The sequence below is a fragment of the Phlebotomus papatasi genome, chromosome 1, assembly GCF_024763615.1.
Source record: "Phlebotomus papatasi isolate M1 chromosome 1, Ppap_2.1, whole genome shotgun sequence".
NCBI lineage: Eukaryota > Metazoa > Arthropoda > Insecta > Diptera > Psychodidae > Phlebotomus > Phlebotomus papatasi.
This window is the reverse complement of record NC_077222.1, coordinates 6,207,364-6,226,304: the sequence shown is the minus strand read 5'-3', so window position 1 is coordinate 6,226,304 and position 18,941 is coordinate 6,207,364. Positions and strand designations below refer to the sequence as shown.

At 34.4% G+C, this 18,941-nt stretch overlaps 1 protein-coding gene across 1 annotated transcript in view; it reads left to right on the top strand.

Annotated features, from left to right (window-relative positions):
* The window catches only part of LOC129798607 (headcase protein), a 243,585-nt gene that overhangs the window by 48,704 nt on the left and 175,940 nt on the right, over window positions 1-18,941 (top strand). The window contains exon 2 of the mRNA XM_055841833.1: window positions 8,234-8,330. Within this exon, the coding sequence (XP_055697808.1) occupies window positions 8,234-8,330 (97 nt within the window). The remainder of the gene's footprint in view (window positions 1-8,233; window positions 8,331-18,941) is intronic.

Here is an 18,941-nt window from a genome sequence, read left to right as displayed (position 1 = left end):
ATCAATCTGTGTCTATTTTCGGTATAACAGTTCTCCTTTCTTCCTATTGTGCTTAGATTTTAAACATGAACGTTTTTCCATTACAATTATCTTTAATGTTTTGGACAGACCTTTTTCTTAAATCGAAAAACAGCTTTACGTAATTACAATCAAAATAGTGATTAGACTACATTCCCATCAGGTATCCATTAAGCAGTTTCTCTACTTAAACCGTAAGTCTGTATAGGGCATAATACCACCCTGAAGATTTCATACAATTTTCTAAATTTTATAAAGTGAAAAGATATATCCATTTTGCACAACATTCTCCGATGTTAGCAGCAATAAACATTTGTTTTAACACGGAAAAACTTTGTGTGAAGCACTTTACACGAAATGCAAAATTGATTTAGCTTTGCAAATATTTTGACTCATCTGAAGAAACATTAATAGACTCTCGTGGAATATATTACGATGGATGTTTAAAATTGAAAAAGTTTAAATATTATGTTCTATAAATGCAAAAATATTTATTTTAGAGAAAAAAATTATAATAACTCCTGTGAGAGTTGTAGTCCATCCATTTTGCTAGTTATTAAAATATTCCCTGTCTGATAAACAATGTGGCTTTTGTAAAACTTTCTCAATGCTGAGAGGGTGTGGTGAAAGTTGAAATTTTCCTGGAGGGAAAATGGGAGATTTTGTGGGTGGAGATTAGATTGAATGAGAAGTCCATTAGTGTGTAGACAGAAATCACGGCACGAAGAAGTTCGCCGCTTTATTTATTATCCCTGCACAATATTGTACGTTCATTCGTGGTCATTCAGTGGCCACAATAATAATTTATTGTGCATGCTGAAGGGATGGATACTAATGACTGGATGAGAAAACAACAGCCACATGGGAAATTGAAGTGGACACTCTCAGGGGTTTGGGGTAGCCCAGGGAGAGACGTGGATGAAAGTTTCCTTCTGGAGCTTTTGCATTTGGGAAATTTCTTTCCTCACGGCGGAAATGCTGACAAAGTAGATGGGCTCTTGCACGTGGAAGAGATTCCATTTAGGGTGATAAATAGTGTGAAATCGATACTTTGAGGCGATAAAGGTGCCTTTTATCGAATGTCTGCGCGTCTCAATGGGCGTCTTGCTGGTGAGACTCATGGAAGGAAATTGAACTAGCATGAGGTGTAGACAGCCGGGAATTCAAGCAGAGATTCCCATTGATTTCCCTTGTGTGGCCCTCAGTGCTGAAAAATTGATGAAATCTGCATGGACAGGTTGGGTCTTGTAGTCATTCATTTGTTCTTTAGCAAGATAAGGCAAACGACTTTTCTCGATTACGAGTTCTGACAAAATGAAAAGACAATGGGGGAAGATTTGGAAATCCGGATAAGGCGAAGTTCCGGATAAATCAATTTAGGGGTCGGACAATTTATATGATATAGATATAGATAGATAATTTATTCATTACAAAAAGTACAATTGAATAAAGATGCAAGAGTGCGGTACGTTTTTTGCGGCCACAGCTGGCTTAGTGATGATAACCATCCTTTTTTTTATTTAGTACTGTTCTTTATTTAGTAATAGGGTCGGAGGAACGTCTGTTCGACAGGGAACCCCTATTAACACTTTTGTCAAAATGTTGAAAATTATTTAATGTATCTAATAAAATATAAGTAATATAACGTTTTTTCTGTAATATACCTTTTACTATAGAGATGTTTATATTTCGTATCCCAAATGGTACAGAGTAGGGTGTCAATAGGTGCTGACACGAGTAGAGATGGTAAATTTCATGAAATTTCATGAATTTCTGCCTAAAGTGGATGGCAACTGCCGTGAAATTTCTGAAATTTTACCATCTCTAGACACGAGTTCTTAAAGTGTCAATAGACGTTCGTTTCACCCTAATTATTTAAAAACTGTTGTAAAAACAGTAGGTATCTTATATCACTATTTACATGTATCGTATATGCAAGTAACTATACACGATAAAAAATTTCGGCACATATTTGTTCCAAAAACTAGCTCGTCCATGGACACCATAATTTTTGGCACAATCTTGTTCATTTTACGAGACTCAAAAAGATTATCAATATTAGTAATGAATTTGTTCCAAAAAGTAGCTCGTCCACGGACACCGAAAATTTTTGGAATAAATTTGTATATTCTAGGAGGAACACAAAGATAGCCAATATTAGTAACGAATTTGTTCCAAAAAATAGCTCGTCTAGTATAAAATCGTATCCCTCCTCTCACACTCACAGTTCGTCACCGAAGCGAGGAGGACGCCAAATCTATGGCAATTTTCGTGATACATTTTTTCACTTGTTTAATTCGAGATTCCCTTCATCTCCTGCTGCCAGCACTCGCATATGATTTCGTCATGCACGCGTCTGTATAAAACACTCTCAAGTTGATTTTTATTTTATGTTCCTTATGAACTTTCGCCACCGAAATCCATCTCGACTGAAGTATAGGCCTTAACTGTAAGACAAAATCTTTTACACGAATTTGTTCCCGACAATGGGAACAAAAAGATTCCCCATATGAGTAACAATTTCGTTCCAAGAATTACCTCGTCCACGGATACCGAAAATTTTTGGAACAAATATGTTACAGATGTAGGAATAATATTGTTATAAAGAAGATGTACCAATTTGTTCCAGACAGTGGGAACAAAACAGCCGAGTGCAACAAATTCTATTCAAACTTTCAGGAACAAATTTGTATAAAACGAAATCAACTCAAATTTGTAGACATTCCACCGTATTAGAATGGTTCCAAAAGAAAACTCCAACAAAATTGTAACTATATTTCGTAGGAAAACTGTAAAGAAAACTTTTTGGAACAAACAAATATCTTCTCTAGGTACAAATTGATTCCAAAAAAAATTGTTCTAAGGAAAACTTGTTCCAATATTTTGGTCAGTGTCCAAAAGTTTTTACCGTGTACTCCCTGCTTTTCGTATGCTTTTAGTAAGCTTTTCTTTAATTTTCTACCATTTGAGGATAGTCCTTACTGATCGGACATGGTAGATACAACCGGTGAAGACTATGCTTAGTCCTTTTAGAACGAATGGGACACCGGTGTCGCAAACCTAAGAACTATTTTTTTCGGACTACATTGAGGACAAAATAACTAGTCAAAAAAAAATAGTTTCTGGCTTTGGGACACCAGTATCCTGTATACGTCCTTAAACCGTTAAGTGCTAGATTTAAAAAAAAGGCTTACGAATATCAAGGGGCAAAATCACCAAATCTACGGTAATAACTCCCATAAGACTCTTATATTTAAACTTTAGTATGACTACGTTTTTTTCATAAATTATTTATCGAACTTTGCGATTTAAAACTAACTCAAATTTTCACAACAAATTTTCCTAATGGCTTGTTTTTTCGTCTATTCCATGACCTAAATAGAAGTTATCCGCCTAATGGACCATTTCCCATGTAATAGATATTGTCGAACTTCGAGAGAATCAATCATATACCATCAACTGAGATCGATGAATCCCAGTGATAAATCTTAAAACTAATTTCATACTTGACATGGCTTGTGGGGTGGATGTCACTTTCTCTCCTTTTTTTGCCCATCCGAAGGGCGATGGCACATAAACGAATTTCCAACTGACTTCTGCCAAGAAGAAGTCTCGGAAAAGCGTGCTATTTGTGTGGAAAAACTTTTCTCCATTTACAAGAATTTTGCTTTTCTCAATTTCACAGTGATTCTGCGAGCAAAAAAAATCTTATTTAATTGTGTTATTCTCTAAATTTTGACTGGATTATTTTGATTCACATTTCACGGTGTTGGAGATTGTGTAACAGAAATACAATTTGCAAAAACGTTTGTCTTTTATGGAAAAACTCTCCCTTTGGCTCTTTTTCTCAAAAGGGGGTGGTATTAACAATATTCAGAAGTGAAATAATAAAACAGAATGAGACTTATGAGGTATGCACAATTGTTTTTGTTTAGTAGAATTATGCTTTTGAAATATCGCATTGAAGCCAGAAGAGTATTAGAGAGACTTTGATGCTCTTTTTAATGAAAATTTGCATGTTTACAAAAAAAAATTGTGCTTAGTTCATTATGGCGTGAACACAATAACTTTTGTTTTGCAAATATTTGACTGACATGGAGATAAGGGTGGTTAAATCTTATTTCTACTCCTCTCATTTAAGTATATATATGCTGTTATTGAAGTAAAAGTATTGAATTGAAAATTAAGCAAGAATCAAATTTTTCATGGCAAAATTAAAGCCTAGTAAATTGTTGCCCTATCGTTAAATCACACCACTCTGCGAGAATATAAAATCCAATAAATTGTACTCTTTACTTTTACTTTCAATAAAGCTATCACTAATTTAACACTGTGTCCAGGTTATATTCTGTAAAGTAATCCACATTTATCCTACAAAAAGCTTTCACGCAGTTTTGGTTTTGTTACCATTCTCGAAAATCGGAATCAGAACTAAAGACTAGGGCAAGGACTAGGGTAAGTGTGTCAAATTTCGGCCAGCTTCATATTTCGGTCACTTTGAGTGTAATTTCGGCCAAGCAATTAAATGAATTACAATAACTATATGGATTCAATCTTCGAATAGTCAATGAATTTATTTTCTTTTAAATATTTATTCATTTCAGGATGTATTAACACAAAAATCGTTAAATTTTAGGTATAATTTCATTTTAAATTCTGTTGTAGAAACTCAGTTTGGAAAGAGTCTTACAGAAAATGTGACAGATCGCTTGTGTTCCTAGTAGTCTTTTGGTTAGTGCTGAGGGTTTTCCTTCGATGTTTTCATGAAAATTGATAAGTTTTCATTTCATATTCTTTCTGGTAAAATTAATAGTGAATCATTCTTTAAATTTCGGGTAAAATTTCCCAGCTGGATCCTGTGTTTCATGTAAAAAAGCAGATACTTTGTAAGCGTCTCTTCAGTGAGATAATGCTTCCTATTCCGGCAACATCTTTTGCTTTCCTTAATTTCTAATTAATTTTGTATTTTTTCAATGTCTGAGTTGTAAATTGCCTAATAGAAAGAAAAAAGCATCGCCTCTATGAAAAAGATAATGTGAATAAGACCTGGCAAACTCCTACGGGAATCTGCACGTGAATTTGGGATGCCAAGGTAAACTCTTCAGGTCTTCAGGACAAATTACACGGAAAATCTCGTTCCGTATGACATTTTGAAATTTTCTATTCATTGTTTCATAAAAAGTGGTCACAAACAAGGTGGCCGGAATTACACTCAAAGTGGCCGGAATATTACCCAAAGCAATGTCTATATTTTTTTTATTAATTTTTCAGTATTTTAGGAACTGATTTAAAGAAAAAAAATAGATGATTAGTTAGTTTTCAAGGTACCATACAACCCTCCCGAAAAAGAAGTAGGGGAAAGTCGTCTGCCTTCAAACGAAAAATGGAGTTCCAAATTTAAGATTTTTTTCTGAAGAATCCACAAAATGGATTTTATTTTCTACTACACCAAAAAATTCTCTTGTTCATTCGGCGTATATGATTACCTCATTTAGCACTCGCAAGTCCTCAGTTTTTCCTTCTGAGGAAATTAAAAAAGTGATGTCGATTTGTATGAAGGCAGCTGGCATAGTCTGCCTTCAAACGCGAGGCAGCCGCCTTTAAATGTTTTTTTTTCACTGAGAATATTGAATCAATAAAACTAAATGGGCTATAAATGATTAGATTGAAGCCTAACGCACTCACTAAAATCATCACTGCAGTCAAAAGACATTACACAATAACTTTTCTTCACATTTTTCTGAAGCACTGTTTTGCACATGAAAATTTGGAAGAAAAAGCCATTGAAGTTGAAAATTGTCAACTTGAAACATCCCGGCCGGACCAAGATAGCAGGTTATAAGTATTTGTATGACGTTCGTCAGAGAAAAGTAGGAGTTCGATTTCACATGTTTTGATGTATGGAAAGATAGGATTTAAAGGCACACGACATTAGGATTTAAAGGCTGCTGCAGGGTAATATTTGCAAATTTTTGCCACCTACAAAAATTGTGTCATCTGAACCAAAATGTATTAACAGAAATATTAAGCCTGATTAACCTTCTATGTGTCACAATGGAAGATTTATTTGTAAAATGATTTTTACTAGGAAAAATCACATGATTTGTGGAACATCAAAATTACAGTTTAGAGCTCATTTTAATTTTTTTTTATCTAGCATCTAGGAAATAGGAGCTAGGCTCTCCATTTTTTGATGATTTGTGAGGATGATGGATAGCTACCTAATAGTTAATAGAATATAATTTATGCTTTTGAGAACAACGAAAAAATCGCAACATTTGAAGGCTGCTGCATTTAAAGGCAGACGACTTTCCCCTAACAAGAAAATTCAATATGTATTAAAAATATTGCATTTCAAACTCAGGACTTCTGTGCTTATTTGTAACTATGCTGAAATTTGGCAGACTTACTCTATTAGAAGTAAATCCAACTTACTTTTGCGAAACTGTGCAGCGTTTCTGAGGAAAACAACATTTCTTTTGTTTTGAGTAGGGGAGACTGGGGCAAAAAGTCACAAATCGAAAAATTAAAAATTCAATAACTTCCAAGATGAAAAAGATAGCGGCTCAATTTTTTTTCCATAGATAGCCTCCATAGACCTTCTTCAATGTCGTAAGTTTCTTAGAATTCGAACAAGGAATTTAGAAAATAAAAATATCGAAATTTTTAGCCCTATTTTTGAAATATTTTCCTTGCAGAAGATAACAATTATTACCTACTTATTTTCCAAAATTGATGCACTGATGAATATTTTCTAAATAATTTGGATTTTTTGAATACGAATCCACCATCTATTTTAGAATTACACAAAAGTTTTTTTCTCCAGAAATCCTTTTATTTAAAATGGCCACTTGGGGTAAAAAGTAACAAAAGGTATAGAGCAAAAGTAACAAAAAAGCGAAGCAATTTCTGATGTCTCACGGCGAAAAGAAACGTCATTACCGTGTCTCGCCGCTTGTTGTTTGCATTGGTCAAACGATTTGCAGTCTTTTGTGTGTTTTTTTCTAAAATAGCTTGAAAAGCGCTTTTCTCGTTTTCTCACTTTTCTCGTAGAGAAAACGGTGTTTTACAAAGGTGTAGATGAATAAATTTTCGATAAAAATATGTCTTCTAGGTATTTTTCAAATTTACGGTAGCCCGTAATGAAACGAATCAAAATATGATAATACACCCAATGTCTGGTACTATTTGCCCCAGCATTTTTGAGAATAGTCACAAAATTACCTTTTAGAAATTGGCTCGATAAACGTATTTCCTTACAAAATAGAGGAAAATTACTTTCACAAAGTTGTAGAGCGATAAATTTTCTATAAAACCGCGCTAATTAGAAATTTTTGAAGCGATAGAGTGGCTTGTAAAAAAATAAAATATCCGTTTTGTGACTTTTTGCCCCAGTTTCCCCTATTTGTTTGTGTTTTTTGTCATACTCCTTTAATAAAACTGACTTCATTTTTTTTCCTGGAAATGTGTGACTTAATACAAGCTATTAAAATATATTGCAATATGTTAGATTCATTGAAAGACTATTGGAAAAAATATATGTTCGAAGCTAGAGTGCGTGTAAAGCCTGAAAGCCTTCTCCTAATTATGTATCAACCTAGTCCCCGGCGAATGGCCTTCAAAGTTGAAGCCAATTTCTTACTTTCACATACAAATGCGTATGGGAATTTTTCTGCACTCGTGATCGTTATGCTTAATATTTAAAAAGTGAGAAGTTTTTTCCGTATTATAAGATACCTTTCAGTATGGAGGGAAAAATATACTAAATTTTTGTTTAAATAAATTTTTCTTTGGAGCACTATGAGCTGAGTCCGAGATCAATTTAGGAATTGGCTTCAAATAGCTCCATATAAAAAGGCCAACTTTCCAGGCGCTTGGTATCATCCATTAGTTTTGTTATTATTGTCTAAGACTGAAGATATGTCTCTTTTATTTAAATGTCGAGAATTAAGTAGATGATATGATGGCCAGAGATCATACATCTTAGACAGACTGAAGCCTCTGAATTTGACACTTGTTGGAGAGGGTTTTTTGGGTAGCATTGCAAGAAGCTTAAAAGATGGAGATACACTCAAAGTTGATTGCTCCCTAATCCATCTGATAGACAAGTTTCTCGTTCTTGCTGAGATTGAGATTGATGAAGGTCTAATAGTTTATCTTATGATAATCCATCCGAGGTATCCCAAGCAATTGATTGTTATTTATCTTATTTCAGTGCTGGATCTGGATGCAATGGTATCTTTTCGCGTCGTTTGGACTTCTCCAGCTTCAACTTGTTGCCCAAGACACGGCTCAACTCCTATCAAATTAAGGTATGTTGTGCATTTCTATTATTAGTAAACATGGTATTATCCAGATTCTGGGGGGAGAATCAGATGATGCATATTTTTTTGAGGCCAAAGGGGCCAGCTGATTGACGATGCCAAGGCCAGTGAAATTCTCCCATTAATCGCTGGCACAGTGTTTACCCGAATTAGTGGGCATGGCAACTTATGACGTGGAAGAGTTGTTAAAAATAAAAATGGATAATCTTATTTTTATCTGCTGCCGGTGCAGAAAAACATAAACACAAGAGATTTGAAGCTAAACAGACGGTGGAATTTCTCTCTTTTGGATTTTGCCGGTTACAATCTAAATTTCTTTTTTCTGGGATGATGTTTTCAAAATAGAAAAGAAAGACGTTATTGTTTTTTTTTCTTCTTATGAATTTGTATTCAAAGATGAAATTTTTCATCCTTGCATGAATATTTTCAATCACATCTCACCTTCTCGTGCAAGAACAGTGTGTAGGATGTAATTGTTCCCCATGTTGGGCTTGGAGAATAACACAGACTCCACGTGAATAAGCACAATTTGTTGGATAAAATGTCGTCATTGTGCAGCAAATCACCCAGAAGTTACCAATCATCGCTCTCACATAAATAATGCATCCACTACCCAATATAGCCATAATGGTATGACAATTTTGTGACTAACTAATGATTTATGAATTGACACATGTGGGTGGAACTTTAGATTTAATTCTCACCTCGACCCAAATGCACCTGATGGCTCCGATTTTGCTCTCGGTCCGGCTGCAAAATTTTCCTTCCAGACACTATCACCCACATCAACGTGACTTTACTGGGATTATGACCTCAGGAATATATAGAGATGATGAGAAAGAAAGACCTGTCCAATTGACCACGACATGAGATGTGTCTCCATCAGCAATTTGTCTGTGGATATTGAATTACGTTCTCTTTTTTTTTCTCATTCACCCTATCATATCAATATCGTGCCCCAAAATTGCTGAAGAAAATTGCAAGATAAGGTGCTTGGTACTACCATGAAAATATCTCTATATATGTGAGCTTTCCAAGTCCATATAGAAGAGAGAAATTGAATACCATCGCACAAATAATTCCGACCAAAAGCCATCTCTTGAGGAAGGTGGAGAATGTTTTTTTTTTTGGGGCCAGAAGAAAAAGAAACAATGAAACATTTCCCACAATTTCCAAACTGATCCGGCGGTCCTCAAACTCGACACCTCTGAATATTTGATTACCGTTTGTCTGAACTCTTGGCTCATGGTGTTTCTCTCATAAAAGCCATGTTTAATGCACAGTATCTATACTTTGGAAATGCTCGAGACGGGAAAGCTCTCCCTCAACGACTATCCATATGAACTCTCTCTCGCATGCGATGTGTACAGCTTCCAACCATTCTCAGATATTTCCCCAAATGCCACCCCAAAAATCCACCCACACTTTCACCCCTCTCTGACCATTTTCTGCATGTGCCAAAAATGTGAGAAGCACATATGAATGTTTTGTGATTCCATCATACAACCCAACAGTCACATATCTCGCCAAAAGAGAAAAGAATTTTCTCTACATTATAGATGAGGACGTAGACGTAAGAAGAATAAGTATGGCTATGTATACCACAATTTAGAAAATGAGGAACAGTATTTAGACAGACATTGAGATTCTTGAAAATTGGAAGGTTACTGACTTGTCGTTGTTCTTGGAAAAGAAAAACCAGTCAGGGTTGGGGTCCTGTTGGATTTACCGGGGGACATCCTAGATATTGATCTAAAAGTTCTCTTAAGACATTTAAAGAAATATCTTGAAAATTCAAAAACAAGTAGATTAGGACTACCCTAAAGACCTTCCGTAGATAACAAAACCTGCCTATTTGAGTTTATGATTTTTTTCAGTAGTTTCGCTTTCAATCTCCAACGTAGTTTAGCGAATTAAACGATTTCTAAGAAATGACGCTCGATATTTGTCCGCTTGATCCATCTAGCAGCCAGACGGTTAGGGATAGCGAAGTTAGACCTTCGTTAGACGAAATCCCGAAAGCCAGAATCCCGAACGTCAAAATCCCGAAAAGTAAAAATCCTGAATGGGTTGAAATCCCAAATAGCCAAAATCCAGAATCTTTGGCTTTGGGAATTTTGACTTTTCGGGATTTTGGTTTTTCGAGATTTTGGCTTTTGGAGATTTTGTCCGTCTCATCATTTTAGAAGCCAATAGTTAGGTATTGTTACGTTAGACATTTGTTGAAGTCCCAGATAAAATCATGAAAGTCCAAATCCTGTAAGCCAAAATCACGAACGTCAAAATCTCGTAATCCAAAATCTCGAATGAGTTAGAATCCCAAATAGCCTATATCCAGATTCTTTGGCTTTCGGGATTTTGACTTTCGGGATTTTGATTTTCAAGATTTTGGCTTTTAAGGATTTTGGTTTTTCGAGATTTCGGCTTTTCGGGATTTTAACTTTCGTGATTTTGACTTTTCGAGACTTTGGTTTCTCAAGATTTCGGCTTTTCGGGATTTTAACTTTCGTGATTTTGACTTTTTGGGATTTTGGTTTTTCGAGATTTCGGCTTTTGGAGGTTTTATCTGGCTGATCATTTTAGAAGCCAATGGTTAGATATAGTCAAAACCCCGAAAGTCAAAACCTTGTAAGCCAAAAATCTGAATGTCAAAATCTCGTAATCCAAAATCCCGAATGGGTTGAAATCCCAAATAGCCTAATTCCAGAATCTTTGGCTTTCGGGATTTTGACTTTCAGGATTTTGATTTTTCAAGATTTTGGCTTTTAAGGATTTTGGTTTTTCGAAATTTCGGCTATTCTGCATTTTAACTTTCGTGATTTTGACTTTTCGGGATTTTGATTTTACGAGGTTTTGGCTTTTCAGGATTTCGGTTTTTCGAGATTTCGGCTTTTCAGTATTTTTGTTTTTCGAGATTTTGGCTTTTAACGATTTTGGTTTTTGAGATTTTAGCTTTTCAGGATTTTGGTTTTTCGAGATTTTGGCTTTTCGGGATTTTAACTTTCGTGATTTTGATTTTTCGGGATTTTGGCTTTTAAGTATTTTGGTTTTTGAGATTTTGGCTTTTAAGGATTTTGGTTTTTCGGGATTTTATCCTTCGGGATTTTGACTTTCGGAATTTCGGTTTTTTGAGATTATGGCTTTTCAGGATTTTAATTTTTCGAGATTTCGGCTTTCCAGATTTTGAACCATTCGGGACTTTAGCTTTTTCGGATTTTGGTATTCGGAATTCTGAATTTCGGAATTTTGAGCGGCATCGCTTCGCTGAACTCCCAAATAAGGCGACTCAAGAGCCATTACCATAACCTTGATGTAATTTTCATTACGCTTTTTGATACCCTTTTTTGAATAATTGAAAAGAAGCAAGTTTTTATTAAAAAGTTGATGGAGTGCTCCAGTAGTTCTATGTTCTCTAAGTTGCGCTTTTATATAAACTTTGATTTTTTTAGAGACCTCGTTTTTAAGATCTATTTTTGCAATAGCTTTTCAAATAAACCAATCATATGACTTAGAACGTCACAAAAGGTATAGCTTAAACCAGAGGCGTGCAAGAACCGTTAAAACCGAATAAACGTCAAATGAAACATGTACGTGTATGGTCAAAACGTTACTAGAACAAACTTATTTTGACGTTTATTCGGTTTTAACGGTTTTTGCACACTTCTGGCTTAAACGGTTAAAGATATCGACTTAGGACCTTCGGGGATCCTTACTCTAAATTGTTCCAAAGATGAAAGCCTTTGTGAAATGCTCATATAAGTGAGTATGAAGCTTTCAATTGAAGTGTGTAGTTAGCTTAATCCCTTCTTGCTTTGCTCTTAGTTAAAAGCCATTATACTTCAAGTTGATACCTAAGAAAGCTCAAAAGACTTACATTGTTTTACACACCTAGACCATATCACCCTCCCTCAAGCTACAATGCTACAAAAGTGAATATTCCCTGAGAGTAGGTATTCTATTAAATTACACCAAAAATCCAGCTGAAAACAATAACATAAAAGCTAAATTTAATTTTGTGAAAAATATGGGATAGAATTTGTTGAAATTTTCACCCATTCTCTGACAATAAAAATGCAATAAGCTCCCAATTCCTTGTCAACATCGCAAATTGCTTTAAGGAATATTGCTGTCATTTATGTTTAAAATTTAATTACGCCATAGCTGAAAAAAAAGAATCATCAGCACAATGGAGAAGGACACTTTTCTCCTTTACCATTTGCAAAATATACATTCTGGAATTGGGTGTGGAATATCATTTGTGAATGGGTATGTAATGCAAAAAGCCCCGGATCAACCCAATGAAAATCTGTTCTTCCAAATATAAACGCTTTAATTTCACGGTACGTTTCTCATCTAATGCGAAGGAGTGGAGCTTGGTGCCCTGGTGAAAAAGTGCAAAATGTATACATTTTGAATTGGGAAAAAAAGCTCTACTTGTATGTAAATGCATGTGGCATTTCTTGCTGAAATTGCTGCTTTTATTTGCCGTTAATATTAAAAGCACATCGTGTTCACTAACTAGTCGAAATGTTCATCTGTGTTCGTGATTTTCCTTTTTTGGACACTCACCACACCCCTATCATTGAGTACTTTCTTGTGCCTCAGAGAGAGAGAGAGAGCTTTTGCCCTGGGAGGAAAGCCCCTAAAATGTAATTAGTACGCTATGGTCATCCGGAGAAAACCATATGGCTCTTGGCGACAAGTCGAACTTGTGCACGGAAGACCAATGCCATGGACATTATATGGTAATTACAGTGTGAGAGGATTAAGCACACATTCAATGCACTCCAATTGATAAGACAATAGTCTTGGCCGGGAGCCAGAGAAGGCACAACCCAAGACATTGGCTCAAGAAGACCCAGTCTGAGGACTTTGGGAAGGGTAGAATGAGGAATGTTATTAATAAATCATTCCTGATGAGATGAGTATATTTGCTGACGTCATTGTCGTCTAGTCAAGAATTTAGCTGTAAATGAATGGTCCAATAAACTCGCTTTAAATTTTCTGTTGAAAAGCTATGGCCTATGGCTAAAGTAAATTATTATAATAGTTTCAGATGGAATCTACACTAGTACTACACTACAAGTATAGTATTCAATTTAGAATAAAACAAGTTCTTTAATCGGACATGTTATGTAAATAAAATTTTCTGTAATTTGTTACAGTCTTTTACTTCAAAAAATTTGAAAGACGAAAATTCTAGCAGTTTTAAATTAAATACTGGTATAAGAAATGTGGTGCTAATTTATTGAAATATTTCTAGCAATTATTCTTATCGTATAATAATAATAATAATAATAATAATTTATTGATTGATGCCCAAGTTACATAATATAACAAACAGGACTATACTTTTGATTCTAGCAGTTGGTAATTTATTCTTAATCAATTAGATGTTTGACATCAAATTACTGATTTATCATGCTAAGATTCCAGTATTTTCTTTTTACAAATTTTAGTCTACTGATGGTGTTCGATGCTTATACCCTATAGCCAATCAGCCACAAAGTTTCACTTTAACAGAAAATCCGTGAAATTATTCTGCTATTTTTCCACGTAAGCCTTCATGAAAAATCCGCTAATATGCTGCGTAGAATTCCGCGAAGTTATCATCCTTTTTTCACTTGGATATCTGCGAAATAAATCCGAGGAATTTTCTGCTAATTTGAGAACATTCCCTGGAAATTAAAAAAAAATTCCATTTAATATTCTAAGTACATTATCCGATATCTTTTCGGCCGAGACTCCACACTGAAAAAAAAACCATTGTGCGTTAAATTTTTCTTCCTCATAACTTTAACACTTTTTGGGTGTAAAAATATATCAACATTTTTTAATGTTAATTTTACACCTTTTAAGGGTAAAATCAACATTCAATCAAATACTGCAGGATAAAATTAACATTTCCGGAATGTTATTTTAACTTTTTCGGATTTCTCTCAGTGCATGTAAGTAAACGCCAAAATTCCGTACTTGTTTTTGGCCCTAATGCTATAATGCTTGCAAGCTAGACATACTCAAATGTACGATATGGTAGCAATATTTTAAACTCATAGAACAACTGAATATTTGTCTGAAAGATGACTACTCTTTAAGTTCCAAGATACCAATTAATGGCACTGATCCTCCATTTATTCTTAGATGTTTTTTTTTGCAGAAATTTTCTATGAAAATTCCGCGCCATTTTTAATCAATTTTAGGAATTATTTTGAAGAAAAATATTTTTAATAAAATCCACTGGAAAAGTCTTGGATTTCCGTAATATTAAGTCATGGAAACCTTTACGGTCATTGCATGAGAAATTCCGCGGAGAATTTCATGGAAATAAAGGGGATATTTCCGAATTTTTGAAGGGCTTGAAATATTCGTCGAAAAAGTCCATGGAAACTCGAGACTATTTCTTATTAAATGGTCCAATACAGAGTTCCGGAATCGTCCATGGAGCACTAGGAAGAAATTTAGCGTTAAATTCCTCCTCGGAAGTCCACCCGGATTTTCACTGGTAAAATTCAGGGAACTCCACGCGGCATTTTAGCGGTAAAATCCGCGGATATGTCAGAAAAGACTGCTGAAAATCCAGTGGAATTGCCCGGACATTGACTATAAAGAAGCAAAATATAGTTTCATTTATAAAAATTCTAGTAGTTTTAAGAGTTAGACAATTTACTGTTCAAACTGCTAGAATATTTTGGGCTTTATCTAAATTTTAAGAACGTCGTTTAATTTAGTAAATTTATTGCAATACTCTTAACTGTAAATGAATACGTCAAACAGGTTGGTACCTCGAATTGCATTTATAAATGGGAAAAAGTTAAAGTTCAAGCAATTTTGAGAGTTTTGTTGATTTTTTCTGACAGATAAGGTCTAAAATTGAAAACACAGTCTGCTATCAATTTTTAATACTTTGTAAATCATTCTACACTGAGAAAAAAGATGGTGCGATTAACTTTTTTTCCTCATAAATTTAACACTTTTTAGGTGTAAAAATATATCAACATTTTTTAATGTTAATTTTACACCTTTTTAAGGGTAAAATTAATATAGAAAAGGGTAACTTTAACCCCAATACACCTAAAAAGGGTAATATTTACACCGATTTCGGATCAATACTGCAGGGTAAAATAAACATTTCCGGAATGTTATTTTAACTTTTTCAGATTTCTCTCAGTGTATGTATTTATATTCAAACAATTATCACAGTTCAAGAGTCTAAATATGATATTTGACAAGAATAATCTTGATCTATAGGGGAATTCTGTAACGTTATGACAATGCCATATGACAAATTTTCGTAGTAAATGCAGAAGCAGGATGATGTCAAAGCCCAGTGAGTATCGAATAGCTATTGAAACGAGCTCTATGAAGCTTAGTAACTAATATAAATCTGATTTTCAATTAGTTTTTCCAAATTTACGACATGAAAAATTTTAAATTTGTCATGTGACATTGCCATATTGTTGCAGAACTCCTCTAGTGATTAATTCTTTTGATTAATTGTTAATTTGTTTTATGTCATTGAACACAAATTGCTAGAATAATGTCTTCCTACACAAAAGCAGACTTGTTTCTGCTTATTATTCTAAAATTTTAGCAGTTTTGACATTCTCAGTCTGTTAATGCCATTTAAAATCAAACTACAAGAATTTTTGTCAAACAAAACTAAATTTGTTACACGATTTTATATACACATTTTAAGCTAAAATGTGAAGAAAAAATCCCATTTAATTCAATGTAATGCATTCATATAAAGCTTACCGCCAATTGTATTTAAATGAAGTATTTTTCGGCACATTCTACACATTGCGAGTGCACTATAAATATTCTTCCATTTAATTTTAATGACAATACTATAGCCTTAGCCCTAGGCCTATAGCAATCTGGCAGCATAATTGTGCAATTTGTCTTCTAGACACATAAATTTTCTCGACAAGAGGACTTATTGGAAATTGACACGGAATTGCACAATAACACTGATGCCTATGCTGAGACAGAAAGTTAATTTTGCGTTAACAAGATATAACGTCCAAACGTTTTAAACTGTCTGTTGGTCCAGCAAATATTTGATTCTTAACTCTTGTGTAACATCAACATAAGTCCCTTATATGTACATTTTGAAAACATTTGTCAATACCAATTATGATCATTGGACTTAAAAGCGCTCACTCATGCGTCTAGAAAAGCATAATTTTGAACCAGACGGATGCAGCCATACGGGAAAAGGCGATGTATATCTTGGAGAATTTTATGTCATATTGAGTTCTAAGCATTTTTTCATGGGTTAAGTGAATTCAAGTTGACATTTAAAGTGTATTTGATCCGATGACCATCGCAGTCTAAGAAATGGTAGCCATAGTATATGTTAGTACCTACTTACCATTGTACTGGAGATTTTTCTCTGTCTCTACAGATGTGGGAAGGAACAAAAAAAAGAGCAGAAGAAAAAAGTCAGAAGGGAGTTTGATACCGTTCCACTTCATTAAATTGATTGCTCCATAGTCCCCAGTTCATATACCATTGGGTCCAGGAACATTGGGGAAAGAACGTCGTCTGGGTCGTGGAGATCTAATTTATTTAATGAAGCATGTCTTCGCGCCACACAATAAGTAGTATACTCTCTTAGAATATTCCAACTATATAATATACTAAATATGAATGAAATGGCGAGTTTGGGAAAATTGTGATAAAATTAGTTTGCCAAAGGTACTCCATGAGAATATCGGAAGACAGACGTTTTTGGTCTGTGAATGCCATCTTTTCTCAACTTTTGGCCCCTTTATGACTATCTTTGGGGGACTTCAGAGATCCATGAAAAGTGTATCTATAAAATTGGAGTGGGATTTATGGAGTTTTTGTTCAAAACCACAAAGGGTATCCAGGGAAAAGTTTTAAGGTCATTAAAATGCACTGGAGAGTGCAGAGATATAAAATTCTCACAATGGCACCACCGGTAATCTATTGAGTTTGTCACGCCAAAGCAAAAATATGGTGGCTGTATCCGTCTAATTTTATTATTTGTCAAACTCAGTGTGGAAGTTAATTTGGTGCTAATTAAAATCTACATGGACTTTTCCTCATGGAGACACTCCATCCGGGGTGGGATATGCTACGTGCAGAGAACATCAAAATCTCTCCAGCACAACAAAGGCATTTTGGGGAGAGTATTTCATACTAAAAGGTGGTAGAGGGTGAATAAAATCGATTTAATGCCACTGGCAGAAACACACGATAAGATGGAGCTATTCAATTTTGTAGCATCCAATGGTCCATAGTTGATCCCTACGGATGAATTTATCCTGCCGTAATGTGGCAGCTCCTCGGACATGGACATATGTGAGTGTATGCATCGTATCCAGGGACATGTCGGCTGCTCAGACAGAAAGTCCTCATACCCCTTTGGATACCTGTCCAGAAGAGGTGTACATAAATGGCCAGAGGATTGAGTGATGGGGCTGCTCTCTCCCTGTCATAAATGGTCAGTACCGTGAGAGTCCATTTGTCAAATTAGATTGAGAGAGGAACCACTGCAACAATTGATTTGATTTAACTATTTTCCAAAATTTCGGGTGTATCTACAAATTAGCTTTTGATGGGGATCCTTGAGGGACCTTAGAAGAGCCCTTATTCTCGAAATTATGCGGGAGGAAATCATTTTCTTTAACTCATTCAATCAAATAGATACTTTACAATGGAACAATTGACATAGGGGAAAGTGCTCTCCCTTCGAATGTTCATGCATTCGAATAATGCGAATTTCTTTTGTTTTTCGTAATAGATTTAGACTAAATTATCACGGAATTATCAACAATTGATGATAAGCCAAATAATATTTAATAGAAATGTGTAAGTCTCTTAGAAAAACTGAAAGAATATTCACATTATTCGAAGACATGAAAGTTCGAAGGGAGAGCACTTTCCCCTAACCTCAAACTTTACCTAATTAACCTCATTTTTTCTCTAAAGTAGACCTGACAGACAAATGCTAATCAAAGATTTGTAGCATAGACACACCCTTCTTAGCTGAAGTTCTTCGTAATATTACTTTAAGGCTGTGGCATCGGAACAGTCATTTTGAACTTTACGTCTTTAAAAGATTTTAGGTTATAGAATTAGTTAAAAGTCATACTACAGATATATAAATTAAAACAAAAATAAAACTGCAATAAAATAGGTTAATAGGGTTAGAAATTTCCTCTATTTTACGCCCTGTTCATTTCAAACAAAGAGAACTAGTTAGAAATCATACATAACCTATAAATACGAAAGTATTAATGTGAAATTGATGTTATGATATCTTGATTTTAGTGTTTATGCATTTATTTCATTTCAATTTCGATTTTTTAGTTTCAAGAGGACCGTAATGGTGTATTTTTCTTTTAAATTGAGGTTATGTTACAGAATACCTTAGGACAAAAACCTATTTAAATTTCAGTAATGTTAATAACCTAAATCTTTTTTTAAGTGATTGATCTTTACCTCAATAAGTTTTAAGGTTTATTAGTAAAGAAAGATAAGAAGAAAAATTGTAAAAATATAATTTTAATGATGATTTTTGATAAATTAACATTTTTTCATTTTATATTCTTATTCTATAAATTTATT